The following is a 21,930-nucleotide window of genomic DNA, read 5'->3' on the forward strand; positions in this document are numbered from 1 at the left end:
GTGACTGAGGCCCCTGGCCGTGCAAAGACAGGAGCAGCAACCTCATGAAGTGGCGGCAGGGGCTCCCACACACACTGCCCAGGAGCGACAGCGAGCCGTGGCTGGTTGGCGCACAGCAAAACCCAGGGTCTATAGACGCCGCCTGCCATTCCTGCAGATGACTGAGAACCAGTGTCGCCGACGACTGCTTATATCTAGGGACCTCGTGGCTCACATCTGTCACTCACTGCAGGACTTGGTGCCAAGGGGACATGCAGGGCATCCAATGCCAGTGGCTGTGAAAGTGACCATGGCACTCAATTTCTCTGCCAGTGGCTCCGTTCAGGGCTCCACAGGAAACCTCTGTGGGATTTCACAATCTGCCATTCACAAATGCATCTATGAGATCATGGATGCCATCCTCTCCATGGCACACAACTTTGTGCATTTCACCCGGGACTGGTCCCTAGATATAAGCAGTCGTCGGCGACACTGGTTCTCAGTCATCTGCAGGAATGGCAGGATGCAAGGGCCATTGGATTTGCCCTGATCTCAGGATTCCCAAAGGTGCAGGGTGCGATTGACTGCACTCATGTGGAGATCAGGTCTCCATCACTACACTCAGTGGACTTCACCAACTACAAGGGCTTCCACTCACTGAACGTGCAGCTGGTATGCGACCACCAGGAACGCATCCTGCAGGTATGCGAACGGTTTCCAGGGAGTGTGCACGAAGCCTACATCCTGAGTCGCTCGCAGATCTCTGCAGTCTTCCAGGGTCCACAGAGGCTGCGGGGTTGGCTCCTTGGAGACAAGGGCTACCCACAGAGGCCATGGCTGATGACACCCGTGCGGCGGCCTCAGACTGCAACAGGGCGATGCTATAATGGAGGAGCAGACCATCGGGATGCTGAAGATGTGATTCCAGTGCCTGGACCAGTCTGGTGGAGCCCTGCAATACAGTCCGCAGAGGGTGTCACACATCGTCGTCATCTGCTGCGCCCTTTACAACCTGGCGCTGCAACGGGGTGAGGAGCTGGCTGAGGAGGAGATGGAGGAACTGCATGTCTCCTCTACTGAGGAGGATGTTGACTGGGATGAGGGTGAGGGGGTTCTCGGTGGTGACGACGACGGGGATGAGGCTCTCACACTGGCCAGACGAGGCAGGCGCACTCGGGAGGCCCTCATAGCTGCCAGATTTGTGGAGGATGATGACGACATGCGGTGAGGTGTTCCTGTAGATTCTCACAACGCAGTTGTGAACGTTTGACTCCAGTCTGGCTTATCCCAGCACCAATACCCTCTGAGAGAATGCTCCTGTCATGGAGATGCAGTGGAGGCCTTAATAGTCGCTTGATCACAGGAGGATGATGACAACATGCAGTGAGGACACTCCATAGATCTCTGAGAATGTCTGACTCCTGTCTGGCCTAGGGCAGCTTGCTTGCACTCCATGATCAGGGCCATCTCAGGGACGCATCCATGAAACTTCAGATGCATCTGATGCTGTGTCCACGTTCAGCACCTCAGCCCTTCCAGGAACTGGTGCACAGCATCACTGGTCATAGATGCTGGTGTGATGGGGGCCAGCCCCACCTTAAAGGTGTTGAGAGCACACAGAGAGTATGAGAGAACTCTGTGGCGCCTGCCCACTACATTCTGGCAGCAATGACCAGCACTGTCAAGTTGCAGACATCAGTAATGTTTCCAGGGAGTGTGAGGCTGGACCATCACTGCGGTCCGAAGGCTGCACAGAGCACAGGGAAGAGGCCCTGAACTGAGACACCTGCCTTTTATCTTGTGCAGAAAGGTTTCACATCTGAGTGACAAGAACACTGCTCAGCAAAGCAAGGAGCCACAGGTACAGAGATATTCTTGGGAGTTTATTGACAATAGTGAACATTATGTACAAGTGATTAACACCCGTGCCCAGGCTGTGCAACTAATTCTCCTTAACTGTCCTAACCCTGCCACTACGGCTTGGTGCTCCCCAGATATCCACAGGGGAGGTGGAGGCAGCCTGCTGACTGTGACACCTAGTCTGTGATGACTTTGGCAGGCATCCTCTGGAGGACCGAGACTTGGAAAGCCCTGGCCTGCTTTCGAGGTCCTGCTGTGTGGCAGTGGCACCCTCCTCGGCCTATGGAGCTGGAGCTGCAGAGGTCACAGGAAGAGGGGAGTCAGATGGGCCGGTCACTCCCAGAGTCACCTGAGCGGATGGCCCCGGAGCGTGCACCTGCTGATCCTCCTCCCTATGGGTGCCCGAGGGCCCCTGGCTGACTCCGTGAGCGGCAGGGATAGCTGGAGTGAGATCAAACTGTCCAGCACCCCTCTCATGTACACTCTGTTGGAGGTCAACTATGGCATCAGCGACGGAGTTAACCCCGTGCAGGAGTGACGTCCTGGACCAAGGTCTCCATGGCGGCCGCCATCCTGCCAGTGTTGACCTCGGTGCGTTGCAATACCGGCGCTATCACCTCAGCCTGAAGACGGATGGCCTCCTCCATCGTGCCTTGCAATCTGAGGAGTGCAGTGGCTATCCCTTCCTGGTGTTCCAGAGCTTGCCTTTGCAGCTCCAGCAACTGTGCCATGACCAGAGTCCAGAGGCTCATCAGCTGACTCAGACTTAGCAACGTTCTGGCCTCCAGCAGTCCTCCGAGTCTGGGAAGTCCCTGCCTCCGCCTGCTGTGGATCAGAAAGTGCGATGTGCTCACGAGACTGTGGTCCCTAGGCTACTCTAAAGCTTGGTCCCAGCGAGGTATGTGTCTCTGTGCTGATGGAGGGTGTGAGTGAGCGCTGGGATGGGACTTCAGGGAGGGTGCCTTCAGATTCCTCTTTGGAGGTTTCTTCTGCTTGGAGACTCTGGGTTGTGGTCTAAATCTGCTGCTTCCTAGATGTGCCTGCAAAAGCAAGGGGAGATAATTAGTGCAAGGCAGTGGCCTGTGAAAGAGGACCCATCACTCATGGCATGTTTATCTGATGGATGTTGCACGGCTGGACCCTCACTTGGTAGAGCAGCGCCGACCTCACGGTCAGCACAGCACTGATCCCTGTCATCGCTGGCCAGCTGGATGGCTGTTTTCAAATTCTGAGTTAACTTTGAATTCCGGCATCTCTCCGCCTGTCTGCGACCTTTCCCTCCTGTTGTGAGCCAGTTTGTCCTGCATGGATAGAGATGGGGAGAGTGTATATCAGGACACCTGCTGGGCCAGATGATAAATATGCCTGGCCTGTGTGAGTAGTGAGTGGTCTCATGGACAGGATGAGGACAATGATAAAAGCAAAATACTGCAGATGCTGGACATCTGTTCTGATGAAGAGTCATTCGGACTCGAAACCTTAACTGTGTTCCTCTCCACGGATGCTGTCAGACCTCCTGAGTTTTTCCAGCTATTTTTGTTTTTGTATGAGGACAATGATGGTGTGTATGAAAGAGTGAATGGTGATGTCCCTTGCACTGGCAGTGAATGAGGGCCCTGTGGGTCTGTGTTGGGATAAATTGGCCTAGAAAAGTTAAGAAATTCTGATCACAAGTGGTTGCATGGGTGAACACATTTTGTCACTTGATAATCTCAAAATATATTCACTTTCACTGAATAAAGTGTAATGAGGTCCTTCAGCTTCATTGACATGCTTCGTGAGTCCTGCCACTACATCCCACCCCACTAGCAGTTCAGCTGCACGCAGCCAGATCACAAGTGATTCTGGAGGGAGACATCTGTCTATGGCAGGGCCTTCCAGAGCCTCGTGCAAGCATTCTTCCATTCCCGCGGAGGCTTCATCCATCACACTTATCTTACTGCCCTGAACAATTTCAATGCTGCCCGCTGGGGTTCTCTTTCAGTTGTCCATCTGAGCTGACCTACATCTCCGCCCACCCACTGATCGCACTCCCATACAGCACCTATGCCCGTCTAACACGAGGCTCTGCTCACTTCTGATTTATGCGAAATGGTAATTGTCAAGTTTATTGTCAGCTCCCCTGTCCTTTCCCCTCCCCCAGTCACCCATGCCCTTTCCCCCATCACTGTTGACCCCCCTGGCATCACCTTGCACCCTCACACTGTTATCTATGAACCAGAGCCCTTGTCTTTCAAGGATGTCCAGGTGAATGCACATGTTCCCTTCCTTCCTGAGAATCCCACCCCCATCCACATTGACCTCCCTTACCTACTCATTCCCAGCCCCAGGGTCCATGTTTGCCTCCATGTCCCTACCACTCTCGCCGTCCTTTCTACCGCTACCAACGCACCCACACCTAACCATCCCACCAGCTCCCTCTGCCCCCTCTCATACTCACCATTCCCTCTTACACTGTCCACTTTCAGTTCACTCCCCAGAAGGCAGTCATTGGCTCCAAAGGCCCCTCTCTTGCACATTCGCCTGGACATTTCCCCTTACTCCCTTCTTCACCTTCCCTCCCTCCTCCACCCTTACTCCCTCCTCCCCCCCGCCAGACACCTTCCTCCCCCCCCGAACTCCCTCCTGTCCTCGGACACCTTCCCCCCTGCAACTCCCTCCCTTACACCTTCCTACCCCCTTAAATCTACTTTCCAACATGCTGAATTCTCCCCCATTACACCCTTCCCCCTTTGTACTCCCTCCTCTCCACTCCCAACCTCAGCCGCCGACACCTTCGTCGCTCCCCACCAACTTCACCCTCCCGAAACCTTCGTTTCCCCCCCTCCCCCCTTTTAACCTCACCCCCCACCCTCAGCCCTTCTACCAGTATAGCTTCCTCTCCCACTCACAGCTAGACCTTCCTCTCCCCCCTCTCGCCGATTATCTGTAGCAGCCCATGGTCAAGACCGTGATGTTCTGAAGCAGACCCAAAGCATCAACAGAGACCTCCCATTTTTCATGAGCTGCTTTGCGATGGAGCCATGTCCATGAGAACCACCCATCATCTGATGCACATGTTCCTCCAGGGTCCGGAAGCTGTAGGGCTACTTGGATATCTGCGATCTGAGCAAGGCCCTCAGGGTGAGTCCTGGCTTCTGCATGTCACATTTGTCCAGATATGTTCTGGGCCGCCATGTTTTCCTGCCAGTGTAATGGTAATTCCGGCCCTGGGGAGGGGAGGGGTGATTCCAGTCAGGCCTTACTTTTCATCCCATTACTGGTTCCCATCAGGTTCACGCCAGCATCCAGCGGGATTCACATTCCTCCATGGCGGACACCATCGAATGATCCCGCTGTGCTTTCACACCGGTGTGAAACCGATTTCTGCCCTTCACACCGAATTGTCCACCCCGCCCATAAAGTGCAAAAGTAAGGAAGTTATAATGAACCTGTATAAAGCACTTGGTTGGCCTCAACTGGAATAGTGTGTCCAATTCTGGGCACTGCACTTTAGGAAGGATGTGAAAGCTTTAGAGAAGATGCAGAAAAGATTCACAAGAATGGTTCCGGGCTGAAGGACTTTAGTTATGAGGATAGATGGGAGAAGCTGGGGCTGCTGTCCTTAGAGGAGAGAAGGGGAGAGGCAATTTGATAGAGATGTTCAAAATCATGAGGGATCTAGACAGAGCAGATAGAAACTGCTCGCGCTGAAGGAAGGGTCAAGATCCAGAGGGCACAGGTTTAAGATGAATGGAAAGAGAACCAAAAGTTACACGAGGAAAGATTTTTTTAACGCAGTGAGTGGTTAGGATCTGGAATGCATTGCCTGAGGTGGAGGCAGTTTCAATCATGACTTTCAAAGAGGAATTGGGTACAGTATGCACTGAAAGAGAAAACATTTGCTGGGCTATGGGGAGAGGGCTGGGGAGCAGGACTTGCTATTCTGGAGAGCCAGCATAGACATGATGGGCCTATATGTACAGCATTGGTGAAAATTGTTTTATTTGTACATTTTTGATTGGGTTTTTGTGTAGAGTCACATTATGATAGTATTGGAGTACAGAGTCACATTATATAACACTGAAGGAACGAATTTCACAACTTCCCAAAGTGCTTTACAGCAACTGAAGGACTTTCGAATATAGCCACTGTTGTAATGTAAGAAAACACAGTAGTCAATTTGTGCACAGCAAGCTCCCACAAAACAACAACGTGATAGTGATGTTGATTAGAATAAATATTGGCCAGAACATCAGGGAGAAACGAGAAACTAATGGTGTGGTGAGGGTCTCATTAAAAGATTATATCTCTGGCAGTACGCCACTCTTTCACTACTGCACTGGTGTGTCAGCCTAGAATGTTGTGCCTAAGTCTCCAGAGTGGGTCTTGAATGCAGAAAATTCTGATGCAGAGATGAGGATGCTACCCACTGAGTCACGGCTGGAGTATAGAGTTATGTTAATACAGTGGCAAAACATGTGAACTAATTGGAAGTTTTTTCAGAGAGCTGGTACAGTCACAACAGGCCATATGACCACCTCCTATGCTTTATGATTCTATAATTGTCTGTGTTGGGTGGAATTAGATCCAGACTTACAGTTTCACCCAGTCAGCCATTGAACACAGGATAGTATTATTGGGCTGTTGATATAATGTGCATGAATTCTACAAGTTAAAGTGTATCATCTTGAGGTTGCTACTCCCTACATATCAGGACACATACTACATCTGTTTCTGAGAGTATATATACACCACCCAACACAGTAAGCTGTACAGAACAGAAAGTCTCAGTTTCAACCCCCAAACTATGCTCTGGTTGTTCACTTGGCTGCAATAATATTAAGGAGTTACTTGGACCAGGTAGAACGAAAAATCAGCCAGGGTTCATGTTCCATATCACAACCCGGTTATCTAGCAGAAAATGGGTGTTTGCAGACACCGAGATCAGACTTAGGTGTTGTGCCTAACACCCAGTTTTCTAACCAGCCAACATCCATGTAGTAAGCTGGCAAATGAAGGACTGTCTGTGGACCTTCATACCAGCAGGAATCAGAGTTATCAGGATTGCAAGGGAGAAAATTATAAAATAAGATAAAAGATGCATTTCACTACCTGAATGACTGTAGAACATCCTGAAGCTGTCAGTATGGTGATGCCCAAAGAACTGACCGGCTATCACACTGTGATACTTTTGGACAATTTCAATATATCTATTATTAAACTGGTGTCGAAACCAAGATGTCCCTCTCCTCTTTTCGAAAAAGCCAGGCGGCACATGTCCAATAATATAAACCTAGGAAAGTAGGTTAAATTAAATTAAATTCATTACTAACAAAGTATTTATAAACAAACTTGGTTTTGCCCCCCTCTTTGTTTTTCTCAATAGGGAAGGAAGCCTGAACATAGACTTTAGTTTTTAGATCTGTAATATGTTGTATACGTATTTCAAGTTAAAACTTACTTTTTCTTTTGCTGTCAATGCATTTGAAAGGACTTCTTCAAGCCATTTAAACTGGCCAGCCGGGTCACTAATCCCAACACTAAGCTTATTGCTGCTGTAGTACAGGTTTGTATTTAAAACAATGATCTGCTGGTCAATCCGACCCTTCAGCATCTCAGTGTAGAAAGCTCCTAAAAACAATCACAAGGTTCAATGAGCAGGTTCATTTAAAACTTGGGTATTTCTTCCTCATTCCTTTGCAATTCATATAGTTCCTCGGTTTCCTTCCCAATTCTCGAAGGCTCTTATCTCTTTATTGGAAGCCAATAACCTGCCTCTCTCCATGATCAAAACCAATGCAGCTCCATGACTCTGTAGGAAGGGCCAAGATGGTCAAAGCCATTTATTCCTATTGCATGGAGAATTGCACCATTGTTTGAGGCCTTTTTGTCCAGCAGTTTAGCTGTGTCTGGTGGATTCTACTGGACCAGTACCCCAGACGCCATCAGCACTCTGAGGCAAACTGTTGAATTGCTATGTTTCTGGAGCTTTTTGTTTATTAACGTTCTTTGCCTTTAGGAGAAAACACAAAAAATATCCAAAGTCAAAGCACAATAAAATAGTAATGCAGAGAGAGCCCAATGGAGCTAAGTTATTCCATTTCCAGTCTGTTATAAACCGGATGATAGCAGGATTTTTCAAGAAAGATCTTGTAACTAGGATTATCAATTAGGTAAGTATTTAAAGAAATAAAAGTGGTGCTTATCTGGAGAATTAGTACTTATAGTCCTGTTGCTTTCACCTCTACCATTGTCATCCTTAACCTTTCCAAAGCCATTGCTACCAAAGGAACAGGAGTAGGCCATTCAGCCCTTCGAGTATCTTCCACCATTCTATTAGATCACAGCTGATCTGCAGCTCAACTCCATTCGACGAGCTTTACCCCTTACCTATCAAATTGATTTTAGTCTTGAAAGTTATTGTCCCATACATCAAAAATCATAATCGCCTTCTCTAGAGAAACTACTGATCCAAATGGCTTTAGTTTAAAAGTCTATCATGGAAAACTATCCAAGTTCAATATTTTGGTGCCTGTGCTAAGGTTGCAGATGAAGTTTGCTGTGCTACCTGTTGCAAAGTTGGGGTGGGAGGGGCAAAAGTGTCTCCAATAACATTCCAGTGCACCCATGATACGGTGATACAGAGCCATTGAGCGCAGGAAAGTACAAAGTTTGACCCAACATCCGGACTGTTGATGTTGATGCTGAAATTGACCTCAGTGTGCTTGAGAGAGGAATGGGAGAAACCAAAAGGAAAGAAAAAGAAAATAAATTCATCTGGACCTTTCTTGCTTGGTTTCAAATCCCTCCATGGCCTTACCATTTCCTATCTCTTTAACTTCCTCCAGCCCTACAACCCCCTGAGATCTCTGTGTTCCTCCAAATCTGGCCACTTGTGCATACCCAATTTAAATTGCTCCACCATTAGTGGTAATGCCTGCAGTTGCCTGGGCCCCAAAGTCTGGAATTCCTTCCCTGAACCTATCTGCCTCTCTTTCCTCCTTAAAACCTATCTCTTTTGGTCACCTGCCCTAACATCTCCTTATGTAACTCAGGGTAAAATTTTATTTGATAACAGTCCTATGAAGGGCCTTATTGGGTCATTTTACTACGTTAAAGGCGCTTTATAAATACATGTTATTGTTTGGCCTCAGGATGTCCCAAGGTGCTTCACAGCCAGTGTTACTTGTGGTCACTAAATTAGCAGCAAATTTATGCACAGCAAGGTCGAAAAAACGGCAATGAAACCAATAGTTGTTCTGGTTGAGGGAAAAATATTGGCCAGGATAATGGGAGAACACCCTTCAAGATGGTGTCATGGGAGCATTTACAACACTTGAAAGAGCAGATGATACATCTGTTTAATGTCACATTTGACCTGCAGGAGGTCCTTTTGACTCCTGTTATTATCCGATGATGACTGCAGGATGGGAATAGGTCTGGGCTCAGCTCTGATGACCACCCTCGTAAAATAGTCTGCCAAACGCAATGGGTGCAATGGTCCTAGATTTGCACTAAGTGCAGTAATGGGCATGAAAAACGACATTTTACCTGCCTGCTGCAGTGGCAGGTTTTCGCGCTGTATCGTGCCCTTCCTGCCTCATGAATTATGCAGTCACAGGAAACATGCCAGATTGTTGGCGGGCGCAGTCCAATTTGCCCGCCACACCATCACCTCGCTGCTTGACTCCAGGTGTCATATTTAAACTGCAGCTGCATTGCAGTTCTCAATGCTTGTAACCCAGGATTGCTCCGGTGGAGACATGGCCCCAAAAGCCAAGAAGAGTGCAGCACCCCCCGATTCAGTGATGCATCCCTGGGGCACCTTTTGGATACCATGGAGGCCCGCCGCAATGTCCTCTACCCCCACTCTGCGTGCAGGAGGCCCATCAGTCTCACCACTCTGGCTTGGGAGGTAGTACAGAGATGGTCAGTGCCAACGCTACACACAAGAGGTCGGCCATTCACTGCAGACGCACGCACGCACACCATCTGGCCTCATCCCATCCATGGCTCCATTCAGCACACCTGGCTCATCTGGCCTGGCATGCACCTTGCTCACACTCTCTCCATCTGATTTTATGCAGCACAAGGTCGAGGGTGGAGTGCCAGACATCAAGGTCCTCACTCTATTTGAGAGTTGCATGTTGGAGACGGCTGGAGAGGACATGAACCGTTCCTGCAGTGAAGGTGAGGTTGGCGGCAAGTATCCACGTGGGGATCCTATACCACATCATCCTTCCATCAACGCTATTCTGAGTCCACTGTTCTGTGTGTAACATGGCTACCAAAAACTAATAATCTCCACATCTTCCACGTTGCCCTCAGGCAAAGATAAAAGCAAAATACTGCGGATGCTGGAAATCTGAAACAAAAACAAAAATTGCTGGACAGACTCAACAGGTCTGACAGCATCTGTGGAGAGAAAGACAGAGTTAATGTTTCGAGTCCATATGGACTCGAAACATTAACTCTGTCTTTCTCTCCACAGATGCTGTCAGACCTGCTGAGTTTGTCCAGCAATTTTTGTTTTTGTTTCCCTCAGGTAACCTTGGTCCCGACCGCAGCACAGAGAGTACCCTCGGATGAAGACCCTGAGGGTAGTACACCAATGAAGATCCGTCAAGGCGCTGACCCACATCCTCCACAAGTGCAGCGACATACACCTCGGTGGGACCTAGATGTACAGCAGCCTCCGGATCACAGTCTGGTGAGCGTAGCACATAGTCCATTTCACAGGAGTGGGAGACAGCGGCATTTGAAATGAGGAGAAATTTCTTCACCCAGAGAGTGGTGAGCCTGTGGAATTCGCTACCACAGAAAGTAGTTGAGGCCAAAACATTGTGTGTTTTCAAGAAGGAGTTAGACATAGCTCTTGGGGCGAAAGGGATCAAAGGATATGGGGAGAAAGCGGGAGCAGGATATTGAGTTGGATGATCAGCCATGATCATGATGAATGGCGGAGCAGGCTCGAAGGGCCGAATGGCCTACTCCTATTTTCTACGTTTTTCTATGTTTGAGGTTGCTGGTACTCAGAGGACTACTGGAGGCAGGGAATCTGCTGAATCCGAATCAAATGATGAGTTTCTAGTCTTGGTCCTCAATCAGCTGTTGGAGCTGCAAAGACAATCACGGGAACATCAGGAAGGGACATCTGGCGCACTCCTCAGATTGCAAGGGACGATGGAGGAATCTGTCCACCTTCACTCTGAGGTGATAGCGTCGGCATGCCAACGCCCCGAAGTCAACACTGGTAGGATGGCAGCTGCCTTGGAGACCTTGATCCAGGACATCAGTCCTGCACGGAATGAACTCCATTGCTGATGTCATAGGTGGCCTCCAACAATGTCAACGCGAGAGGGGTGCGGATCAGATCGATCTCACTCCAGCTTTCCCTTCTCAAGGATCAGCCAGGGGCTGTCGGGTGCTCACAGTGAGAAGGACCAACAGCTCGACTTCCCAGGGCCATCCATCCAGGTGATTCTAGGAATGTCCAGCCAATCCAAATTCCCTCTTCCTGTGCTCCCATCACCTCTAGCTCCACAGGCCGAGAAGGGTGGAGCTGGCTCACAGCAGGATACCCAAAGCAGGCTGGGGCCCTCCAGGTCTCAGTCCTCCAGGGGACGCCCACCAAAGTCATCACAGACAGGGCATTGTAGTCAGCCGGCTGCCTCCACCTCCACTGTGGACGTTGGAAGAACACCAAGACGTAGCGGCAGAGTTAGGAAGGTTAAGAAGATGTAGTTGCACAGTGTGGGCACAGATGTTAATCACTTGTACATTGTGTTCGCTGTTGTAAATAAACTCCCCAAGAATGTCTCCTTGCTATGATGAGCAGTGTTCATGTCATTCAGATGTGAAACCTTGGTTCCTGCACAAGACAAAGGCCTCTTCCCTGTGCAGTGTGTAACCTTCAGAGCAAAGTGATGGTCCGGCTTCACGCTCACTGGACACATCAGTGATGCCTGCACCTTGACGATGCTTGTCATTGCTGCCAGAATGATGTGGGCAGGTGTCAGAGTTCCGTCGTTCTGTGTGCTCTCAGCACCTTTGAGGTGGGGTTGACCCCCCCCATCCCTTCAGCATCTGTGTCTGGTGACAGAGTGGCCCTGAAGGGGACAGGTGCTGAAGGCTGCCAAAGGATTAGATGCATTTAACGGCTGCGTTTCCATGATATGACCCTGATCAGAGTGCAAGCGAGCTACCCTCAGCCAGACAGGAGACAGACGTTCACAGAGATAATGTGAAGATCTATGGAGTGTCCTCACTGCATGTCGTCATCATCCTCCTGGAATCTTGTGACTGTTAGGGCCTTCGTTGCATCTCCATGACATGAGCACTGAGGGTACATGCGCTGCCACCAGCCACACAGGAGTCAAATATTCACAGATGCAAGGTGAGGATGTCGAGACTCGTCATTATCCTCCGTGAATCTTGTGGCTATTAGGGTCTCACGAGCATTCCTGCCTCATTTGGCCAGTACAATGGCCTCATCGCCAGCATCCTTGCCTTCAAGGACCTCATCACCCTCATCCCCTTCGACATCCTCCTCATTGAAGGAGACGTGCAGATCTTCCAACCTCAGCCAGGTCCTCCCCCCGTTGCAGCACCAGGTTGTGTAGTGCGCAACAAACTACGGTGATGTGTGACGTCCTCTGTAGACTGTATTGCAGTGCTCCACCGGACCTGTCGAGGCATAGATATGCCTAGTGTTTGCTCCATCAAAGCCCGGGTTGCAGCATGGGCGTCATTATACCTTTGCTCTGCTGCAGTCTGAGGCTGCTGCACAATCCTCTGTGGGTTGCCCTTGTCCCCTAGAGCCAACCCTGCAGCCTCTGTGGACCCTGGAACATGTCAGGGGTCTCAGACCTTATGGAGGATGTAGAAGTTGTGTAAGCTCCCTGGGAATTGTGTGCAGACCTGTAGGATGCATTTCTGGTGGTCATACACCAGCTGAACATTCGGCGAGTGAAGCCCGTGCAGTTGATATAGTTGACTGCTTGTTGCCACAGAGATCTAAGCGTCACATGATTTCAGTCGATGACACTGTGCACCTGTGGGAAACCAGAAATCTGCAGAAATCCCAGCGCTCTTGCTTCCTGGCTTGCCTGATCCTGGTCAAGATGCACAAAGTTCTGTGCCTTTGCAGAAATGGTGTCTGTGATCTCCTGGATGCACTTGTGGGTGGAGGCTTGCGAGATCCCACACAGGTCACCTGTGGGGCCCTGGAAGAAGCCACTGGCATAAAAATTGAGCACCATGGTCACTTTCGTGGCCACTGGCAGAGGATGCCCTACATGTGCCCGTTACACCAAATCCTACAGCAGGTGGCACATGTGACCGACCAATTCCCTAGACATGTGCAGTCTTTGGCAACACTGGTTCTCAGTCATCTGCAGGAATGACAAGATTTGTCTCGAGACCCTGGGTCTAGCAAGGCGCCTATGAGCGACCGCTTGCTGTGGATTTTCAGCTGCGTGCGCAGGAGGCCCTGCCACACCTTCATCTTGAGGGTGGTGCTTCTCCCATGGCAAGCCAAGCCGCTCTGTTGCACTTCTTCTCTGCTCCCTGTAAGCCATGAGGGATACAGCTACATCACCAGGGTCCATGATCTTGATGTTCTTCTCCTGCAGGATCAGCATATGTGCCCCAAAGAACTCTCTTGGTTAAGTCTCAAGGCTCTTTCACGCATGCTGGAGAGTGCTGCCCACGACTTGGAGGACCAGTGTGTAGTGTGCTTCATGGCTGTCTGAAACCCCACCCACCTCCACCTGACGAATTGGCAGCAGCTTCGGCCACTGGACTGTATTCTGTGCTGTCAGCTCAGGCATTCTCCTAACCCGCACTGCAAGGCTGCACTGTTAGCTTGAACCATGAGGGATACTGATCCAAACCTTAATAAAGGCATTGCAAGGAACTCTGAGTGCCTCCACCAGTGACTGCGTCATGACCACCTTTCGCATCTACCCGGCTATGTGGAAAATTGACTCAGGCATGTACTGTACACAAAATGCAGGACAAATCCAACCCGGCAAATTACCGGCCCATTAGTTTACTCTCGATCATCAGTAAAGTAATGGAGGGGGTGATGAACAGTGCTATCAAGCGGCACTTGCTTAGCAATAACCTGCTCAATGATGCCCAGTTTGGGTTCCACCAGGCCACTCAGCTCCTGACCTCATTACAGCCTTGGTTCAAACATGGACAAAAGAGCTGAACTCCCGAGGTAAGGAGTGTGACTGCCCTTGACATCAAGGCAGTGTTTGACCGAGTGTGGCATCAAGGAGCTCTAGCAAAACTGGAGTCAATGGGAATCAAGGGGAAAACTCTCTGCTGGTTGGAGTCATACCTAGCACAAAGGAAGATGGTTGTGGTTGTTGGAGGTCAGTCATCTCAGCTCCAGGACATAACCGCAGGAGTTCCTCAGGGTAGTGTCCTAGGCCCAACCATCTTCAGCTGCTTTATCAATGACCTTCCTTCCAGCATAAGGTCAGAAGTGGGGATGTTCGCTGATGATTGCACAACGTTCAGCACCATTCGCAACTCCTCAGATACTGAAGCAGTCCATGTCCAAATGCAGCAAGACCTGGACAATATCCAGGCTTGGGCTGACAATTGACAAGTAACATTCGCGCCACACAAGTGACAAGCAATGACCATCTCCAACAAGAGAGAATCCAACCATCGCCCCTTGATGTTCAATGGCATTATCATTATTGAATCTCCCGCTATCAACATCCTGGGGGTTACCATTGACCAGGAACTGAACTGGACTAGTCATATAAATACTGTGGCTACAAGTGCAGGTCAGAGGCTGGGAATCGTGCGATGAGTAACTCGTCAAAGCCTGTCCACCATCTACAAGGCATAAGTCAGGAATGTGATGGAATATTCCCCACTTACCTGGATGAGTGCAGCTCCTACAACACTGAAGAAGCTGGATACCGTCCAGGACAAAGCAGTACACGTGGTTGGCACCACATCCACAAACGTTCACTCCCTCCACTACTGACGCACAGTAGCAGCAGTATGTACCATCTACAAGATGCACTGCAGGAATTCACCAAGGCTCCTTAGACAGCACCTTCTAAACCCACAACCACTACCACCTAGAAGGGCAAGGGCAGCAGATAGATGGGAACACCATCACCTGGAAGTTCCCCTCTAAGCCACTCACCATCCTGACTTTGAAATATATCGCCGTTCCTTCACTGTGGCTGGGTCAAAATCCTGGAACTCTCTTCCTAAGAGTACTGTGGGTGTACCTACACCACATGGACTGCAGCGGTTCAAGAAGGCAGCTCACCATTACCGTCTCAAGGGCAACAAGGGATGGGCAATAAATGCTGGCACAGCCAGCGAAGCCCACATCCCGTGAATGAATTAAAAAAAAAATTCTACAACTTGTCCAGTTGTCCAATTGTTCTGCAGCCCCCTAAAACGCACATTAATTTGCAGTCTGCACCCAAGTGGGTGAAAGGTTCTGGAGTGCTTAGTGGCACATTCATGTTTTTAGAGTCCGAGGTCTACAGCACAGAAAAAGGCCCTTCAGCCCATCAAATCTCTGCCGGTCAACCAAGTACCTAACTATTCTAATCCCATTTTCCAGCACTAGGCCCATAGCCTTGTATGCCATGGCATGGCATGTGTGCTGAATGGGCAGAAATGCCTCAGAGGCTCGACTCCAAGCATGTCAATGGAGCTGCTGCTGAATGGTCTCAGCTGTGGAAGAATGTTCACTTTTGACAAGCCTTTTCAAGTGCGTGGTTGCTTCCTTCGCCCTCCACCCCACACCCCCCATGCTTGTGTAATTCCTTCAGTCTGTGTTGCCTTGCTATCCACCAGCCCCACCTGCACTGGAGTCCTTGCCCCAGCATCGTACTGAAAGCCAGCCAGGAAAAAGCGACTTGCCTGTGCACCACCCCCCACCCCTGAATGCGCAGTGCCTCTTCCATGATGTCCTATGGATGATCCTTACGAGCGCTGCGCAACTTTGTGTGCACTTACCTCTGAATTCCCCTCGAAGTTCAGCTCACCTGATGCACGCCTTTTAAAGGCAGTCATAAATCACGCCATGCTGAAGTCACGCCAACGTGGGAGGTAAATTTGACGTGGGGGGCTGATTCCGGCATGCAGGCCCAATGATGAGATGCATATGCATTAAAATTAAGTTCCTGACAATGGATGGTGGGAAATGCGGCCTGCCATTGACGGGCGGAGCAGACAATTGCGAACTAGTTTCATGACGATGTAAAAATGATCTTTGGCTATATTGTCCACTCACGGTCGCCACCAACAGGAGCAGAAAATTTCAGCCAATGTCTAGACACACACATGAAGAATGGTCATTTAAACTGTAAGGCTGCAGGAGTAATGGAACTGATGGAGGCCATTTAGCCCTACGAACCTGTTCCGCCATTCAATTAAATCATTGAATCACTGATCTGCGAATTAGCTCCATATTACCCGCTTTGCCCCATTTCCCTTAATACCTTTGGTTAACAAAAGTCTATCAACCTCAGATTTAAAATTAACTATTGATCACCAATTGTCGTCTGCAGAAAGAGTGAAGAAAACTGTAGAAAAGAGGACTCGATGGATGAAAAGAAGACATACAATTTGCATTTAGATTGTGTAGCAGTGAACGGAAGATTGCTTGTCTTTCTTTAGCCAGACCTTTGTTAAACGTTGCAATAGACTGATGGTCCATCCAAGGTTCCCATAGCTCTGCAGTTTTGTTGTAAATTCTGTGGTAGTTACCAGGAAACTGATTTTTTGGATGAAAGTCATGATTCCCCATTGCAGAGTAGACTTTAGTGCCTGTGAAGATATATTAATTTATTACTGACTCGAACCTCTTTAAACTCAGAAAGACAAAATACAGCCTATAAAGAAGTAATTAACATCTTTGTAAAACAGATTCATAGAAAAAGCTAATTGTGCATTTCAACCAGTTCTGAGACAAAAATACAGTTTACATTTCCCGTACATATATCATATAGAACTGTTTATCTATAAATTAGGCAAAGCTTAATCAAAAGACACTGTGATATTGGGTCTGTGTTCCCTGTAAATGGCCCGTGGGACAAACAAACAATCTAATCTGTCTTAATACCATAGTCCGACTTCACCCCCGACTCAGCTTATCCCCTGCTGAAATCCTCACCCATGCCTTTGTTACCTCGAGACGTGACTATTCCAATGCACTCCTGGCTGGCCTCCCACCTTCTACTCTCCATTGACTTAAGATTATCAGCTGCCTGTGTCCTTGCTTGCACCGAATCCCATTCACCCATCACTCTCGTGCTCGCTGACCCACATTGGTCAAGCAATGCCTTGATTTTAAAACTTCTCATCCTTGTTATCAAATCGAATGGCCTTAATCCACATTATCTCTGTGATCTCCTCCAGCTCCATGGCACTCTGAGATGTCTGCGCTCATCTAATTCTGGCCTCTTGAGGGCCATTAGTGTTAATTGTCAATTACATTTTTAAGATTTACTAATGTCAATCACATTGTTAAAGTTAAGAGAAACAGGTGATAGGTATTAATTGTCTTTGGGCACATATAAATAGAGGATAGCTGTGAGACTGGACAAGTCAATAAACTCTCTCAATAAAGAAAGGCTATGTGTCTTGGTTTTTGTCTTCGCCAACCAGCTTGGATTCTATTAATAATTGGTGGCTGTGTTTTCAGCTGCATGAGCCCTAAACTCTGGAGTTCTCTCCCTAAACCTCTCCACCTTCCCCTAAGTTGCTTTTTAAAACCTACCTCTTTGACCAAGGTATTGGCAATCTGGCTGAATATTGCCTTATGTGGCTCGGTGTCTAATTTTGCTTCATAATGCCCCTGTGAAGTGCCTTGGACCACTTTATTCCATTAAAGATATTATATAAATATAAGCTGTTGTTGTTATAGTCCCTTTCTCATGTCATATGTGACTTGTTAAGGCAAATGGATGCTCAATTAAGTGACCTTGTTAAAAAAAGACATAATAAAGGATTTTAACATTGGCAAAGGAACCAGTGAGAAGTTGAGGAGAATTTGGGTGTTTTATTATGCAGAAGAGTTGATGTGATTTGGAATCGGCTGCCTGAAAGGCTAGTGGAAACAGATTGAATAGTATCTTTCAAAAGAGAATTTGGTAAATACGTGTAGGAGAATAACCTTCAGGGGTATGGGGAAAGAGAAGGGGAGTGGAACTGGATGGCTGTTTCAAAGAGCCAGCGTAGGCACGATTGGTCAAATGGCCTCTTTTTGTGCTGTATGATTCTATGATAATATGACGGCTTTCAACTATTAGATTGACTGCAGCATTGTTTATTGTCGGGTGGTGACTAGGCACGTTTTGTAGATACAAGATTACAATTGAGTTGGGAGAAAGACCTCAGAAACCTGTGTTACAGGGTTGTCCAATAACCAGAGTCCTCTGTCTACACTGAGAGTAGTGTAGAAAATTTTAATGGGAAGTGTTGGCACAGCAATTCACAATGATAAATGTTGACCATAACACATGATCAAAAGCCATGACAAGACGAAGTAAAGGTCAGAGACAGGAAGCTCACACCTTATGCAAGAGTTTTAATGTTTATTGATGTAGCTTCCATCGAATGATTGAATGTTAATTCTAAGAATCTGCATATACAGACAGTTCACGTGTGAAATCCAGCTTTTTTGCTTTGTTTAAAGGTGTCTACATGGTAAGAACAAGAGCTGAATTTTACTGGGTGGGGTGGGGTCCCACCACTCCCTACCACCCGTACCCCCGAGAAGGAAAGCCAGGTGGAAGCCAAGTCGCTCCATTTCAGTCTGTCCCGCAGCCATAACACACTGCTTGCAGACTAAATTGGTGGAGAGTGGGTCTTCCACCCATCACTGGGGAGTCCTGGCAGTGCCAAGAGCTCACTAGTGGGCGCTGCCAGAACTGCAACCACTCCTAAGAAGGCAGCCCAAAGCATCCCAGAGTGAGGTAATTCTGGGTTATTGGGCAGGGAGGGTTTGACCAGCTTAGGGAGGGGGCTGGGGGTGGTGGGTTTTGGAGAGCCGGCAGGTGGGAGAAAAGCGGGGTAGGGTACTATCTTGCCCCCTGCAAGGATCTGTCCCTAATGCACAAAGGGCACTCCCTGAAGATAGTAACCTCTTTCTTTTCCACTTTCTCAAAAACTTTTTTAAAAAAGGCCTGCCCACTCATGCCGGACTGTCCACGCCAACTGTATTATGGCATGGGTGGCATAATATCAGGATCAATTAGCTTGTTAACAGGCTCAATTGACCCTTGATTGTTTATTTACATGTGGCGGACCTGCCCACCTACCACATTATGGGAGTGAGCTAAGAGATGGTTGGGAAGATGGTCGGCTGGGCACCCTCCCTATATTACATGCCCTCCCCCAGTCAAAAACACGCCCAGTGGGGGCACGTAAAATCCAGCCCCAGGTTTTCCTATGAGTTACTGAGATGGCTTCAGTACAAGCTATGGACATATTCCTAGTAAAGTTATCAGCAAGGAATTAACTAGCAATGTACAGAATCTGCCAAACTGGAGGACATTTTTTGTAAACTATTTCACAAGTGCCTGCTATGACCTGGCAAAATGAGCCACGTGTGATTGCCTTTTCTCTCCCTCTTTCTCTCCTAAAAGATCTTTTAGGATCTGGAATGCAATACTTGAGAGTGTGGTGATGGCAACTTCAATCATGGCCTTCAAAAGGGTATTGGATAATTATCTGAAGTGAAAAAATTTGCAGGGCTATGGGGAAAGGGTGGGAGAATGGGTCTAGCTGAACTGCTATTAGAGCTGGCATGGACACGACAGGCATAATGGCCTCTTGTACTGTAACAATTCTATAATTCTATCATGTTGAACTAATTGTTTAAAGAACTACAGGCATCCACCCATATCTAACTCTATAGTATCCTTAAAAGGGCTTCATCTTCATGAAAAAGTAAAACTTCGCAAATGCCCAAATGAAATAATATGAATTACATCAACACCCTTGTTGCCTGATTTGTGTATGACATTGGTGTTTCCATCATGGCTGCCTCTCATTCATCCAACATTAAAAGCTTTTCCAAAACCCTTTTTATTTCTATAAAGGCAATGCTGTTTTTAGGATGACATCTTTAAGCAATGTAAGTTTTGTACTAGAGAAAAAAGACGTTAAAAATCAAGACAGGTGAGATGAACTGTGTGGCTTCGAGCTATTCAAGCCAGCAATTGTTCTGGTTGGTGAGTTAGTTTCTTTCATGCTAATGCACTTCAAACGTTTACATTTAGTGTTCACCCTACTGATAAGAATTTATAGTTGCTACATACCTGGGAAGACGTCTTGTATAAGCTGGGTTAACTTGCTGATTATCTGTAGTACTGCATCCTCACCGAGCTTTTCGTCAGCAACATGAGGAGTATCATCACTGAATGTTCCATGAAGAACAAAGGAATTAATTTCTTGAAGCAGTAAGCCCCCATTTCTTTAACTTGTGCACAGGATTGTGACTGTGACTTATCTTGAAAACCACGACAGGTTTAATCTCCCATTGCTAAGCAATGTTTACCAGAGGAAGTTCTGGGCAGGTTCATGATGAACACAAGGGGTTGAAAGTGGAAGTAGCAGGTATTTTCTAGAAGAACCAACCCTCTTTAGAAAACTTTAAGAAACCACAGATGCAGTTTCGGAATGATTCCTTGTAAAATAAGCCTTGGATATAAATTAAAAGCAGAGAAGTCATGTTAAATGTGTATTGAACCTCAGTTAGACCACACTTAAAATACCCTGCACTGTTCTGGTCTCTATATTATTGAAAAAGGATATGAAGAAAGTGCAGTAAAGATTCATGATACCAGAACTAAAAAAGTATACCTATGGCTGTATAGGCTGGGGTTCTTTTCTCTAGAAAAGAGAAGGCTGGAGCATGACCTAACAGAGGTGCTTAAAATTGTAAAGGGTTTTATTGATAAGGTTGAGAAAATGTTTTAAAAGCTGAAAATGCTGGAAATATTCAGCAGGTCTGGTAGCATCTGTGGAGAGAAACAGAGCTAACTTTTCAGATCTGTGACCTTTCATCAGAACTGGGAATAGTTAGAAATGTAAAAATGTTTTCATTTGTAGGGGAGAGCAAAACAAAGGGCCATAAATATAGAATGCAGCAAGAACTGGACAACATCCAGGCTTGGGCTGGCAAGTAACATTCCTGCCACACAAGCGCCAGGCAATGATCATTTCCAACAAGAGAGAATCTAACCATCGCCCCTTGACATTCAATGGCATTACCATCATTGAATCGCCCACTATCAACATCCTGGGGGTTACCATTGACCAGAATCTGAACTGGATTAGCCATATAAATACTGTTGCTACAAGAGTAGGTCAGAGGCTAGGAATCCTGCGGTGGGTAACTCACCTCCTGACTCCCCAAAGCTTGTCCACCATCTACAAGGCACAAGTTAGAAGTCAGGAGTGTGATGGAATACTCTCCACTTGCCTGGATGAGTGCAGCTCTCGCGACACTCAAGAAGCTTGACTCCATCCAGGACAAAGCATCCCACTTGATTGGCATCCCATCCACAAACATTCACTACCTCCACCACCAACACACAGTAGCAGCAGTGTGTACCATCTACAAGATGCACTGCAGGAACTCACCAAGGTTCCTTGGTGCACCTTTCAAACCCACAACCACTACCATCGAGGAGGACAAGGGCAGCAAACACATGGGAACACCACCATCTGGAAGTTCCCCTCCAAGCCACTCACCATCGTGACTTGGAAATATATCGCCATTCCTTCACTGTCGCTGGGTCAAAATCCTGGAATTTCCTCCCTAACAGTACCTTGGGTGTACCTACACTACATAGATTGCAGTGGTTCAAGAAGGCAGTTCACCACAACCTTCTCAAGGGTAATTAGGGATGGGCAATGAATGCTGGCCTAGCCAGGGAAGCCCACATCCATTGAATCAATTAAAAAAATAGGGAATTTAAGAAAAATTTCTTTACGCAAAGAATGGTGGGGATGTGGAACTCACGACTACAGGGAATGGTTGAGGCAAATAGCACAGATACATTTAAGGGAAAAAAATAAAAGCAAAAAACTGTGGATGCTGGAAAT

General features: G+C 47.8%; 1 protein-coding gene across 1 annotated transcript in view; it reads right to left on the minus strand.

Moving 5' to 3' along the window:
• LOC144695422 (acid sphingomyelinase-like phosphodiesterase 3b) overlaps positions 1-21,930 on the minus strand; it is a 39,580-nt gene that overhangs the window by 13,053 nt on the left and 4,597 nt on the right. The window contains exons 2-5 of the mRNA XM_078566313.1: positions 20,139-20,236; positions 16,498-16,641; positions 7,283-7,452; positions 6,934-7,114 (exon numbers count right to left, since the gene is read on the minus strand). Coding sequence (XP_078422439.1) covers positions 6,934-7,114; positions 7,283-7,452; positions 16,498-16,641; positions 20,139-20,236 — 593 coding nt within the window. The remainder of the gene's footprint in view (positions 1-6,933; positions 7,115-7,282; positions 7,453-16,497; positions 16,642-20,138; positions 20,237-21,930) is intronic.

The sequence above is a fragment of the Cetorhinus maximus genome, chromosome 21 (genome assembly GCF_964194155.1).
Source record: "Cetorhinus maximus chromosome 21, sCetMax3.hap1.1, whole genome shotgun sequence".
Taxonomy (NCBI): Eukaryota; Metazoa; Chordata; class Chondrichthyes; order Lamniformes; family Cetorhinidae; genus Cetorhinus; species Cetorhinus maximus.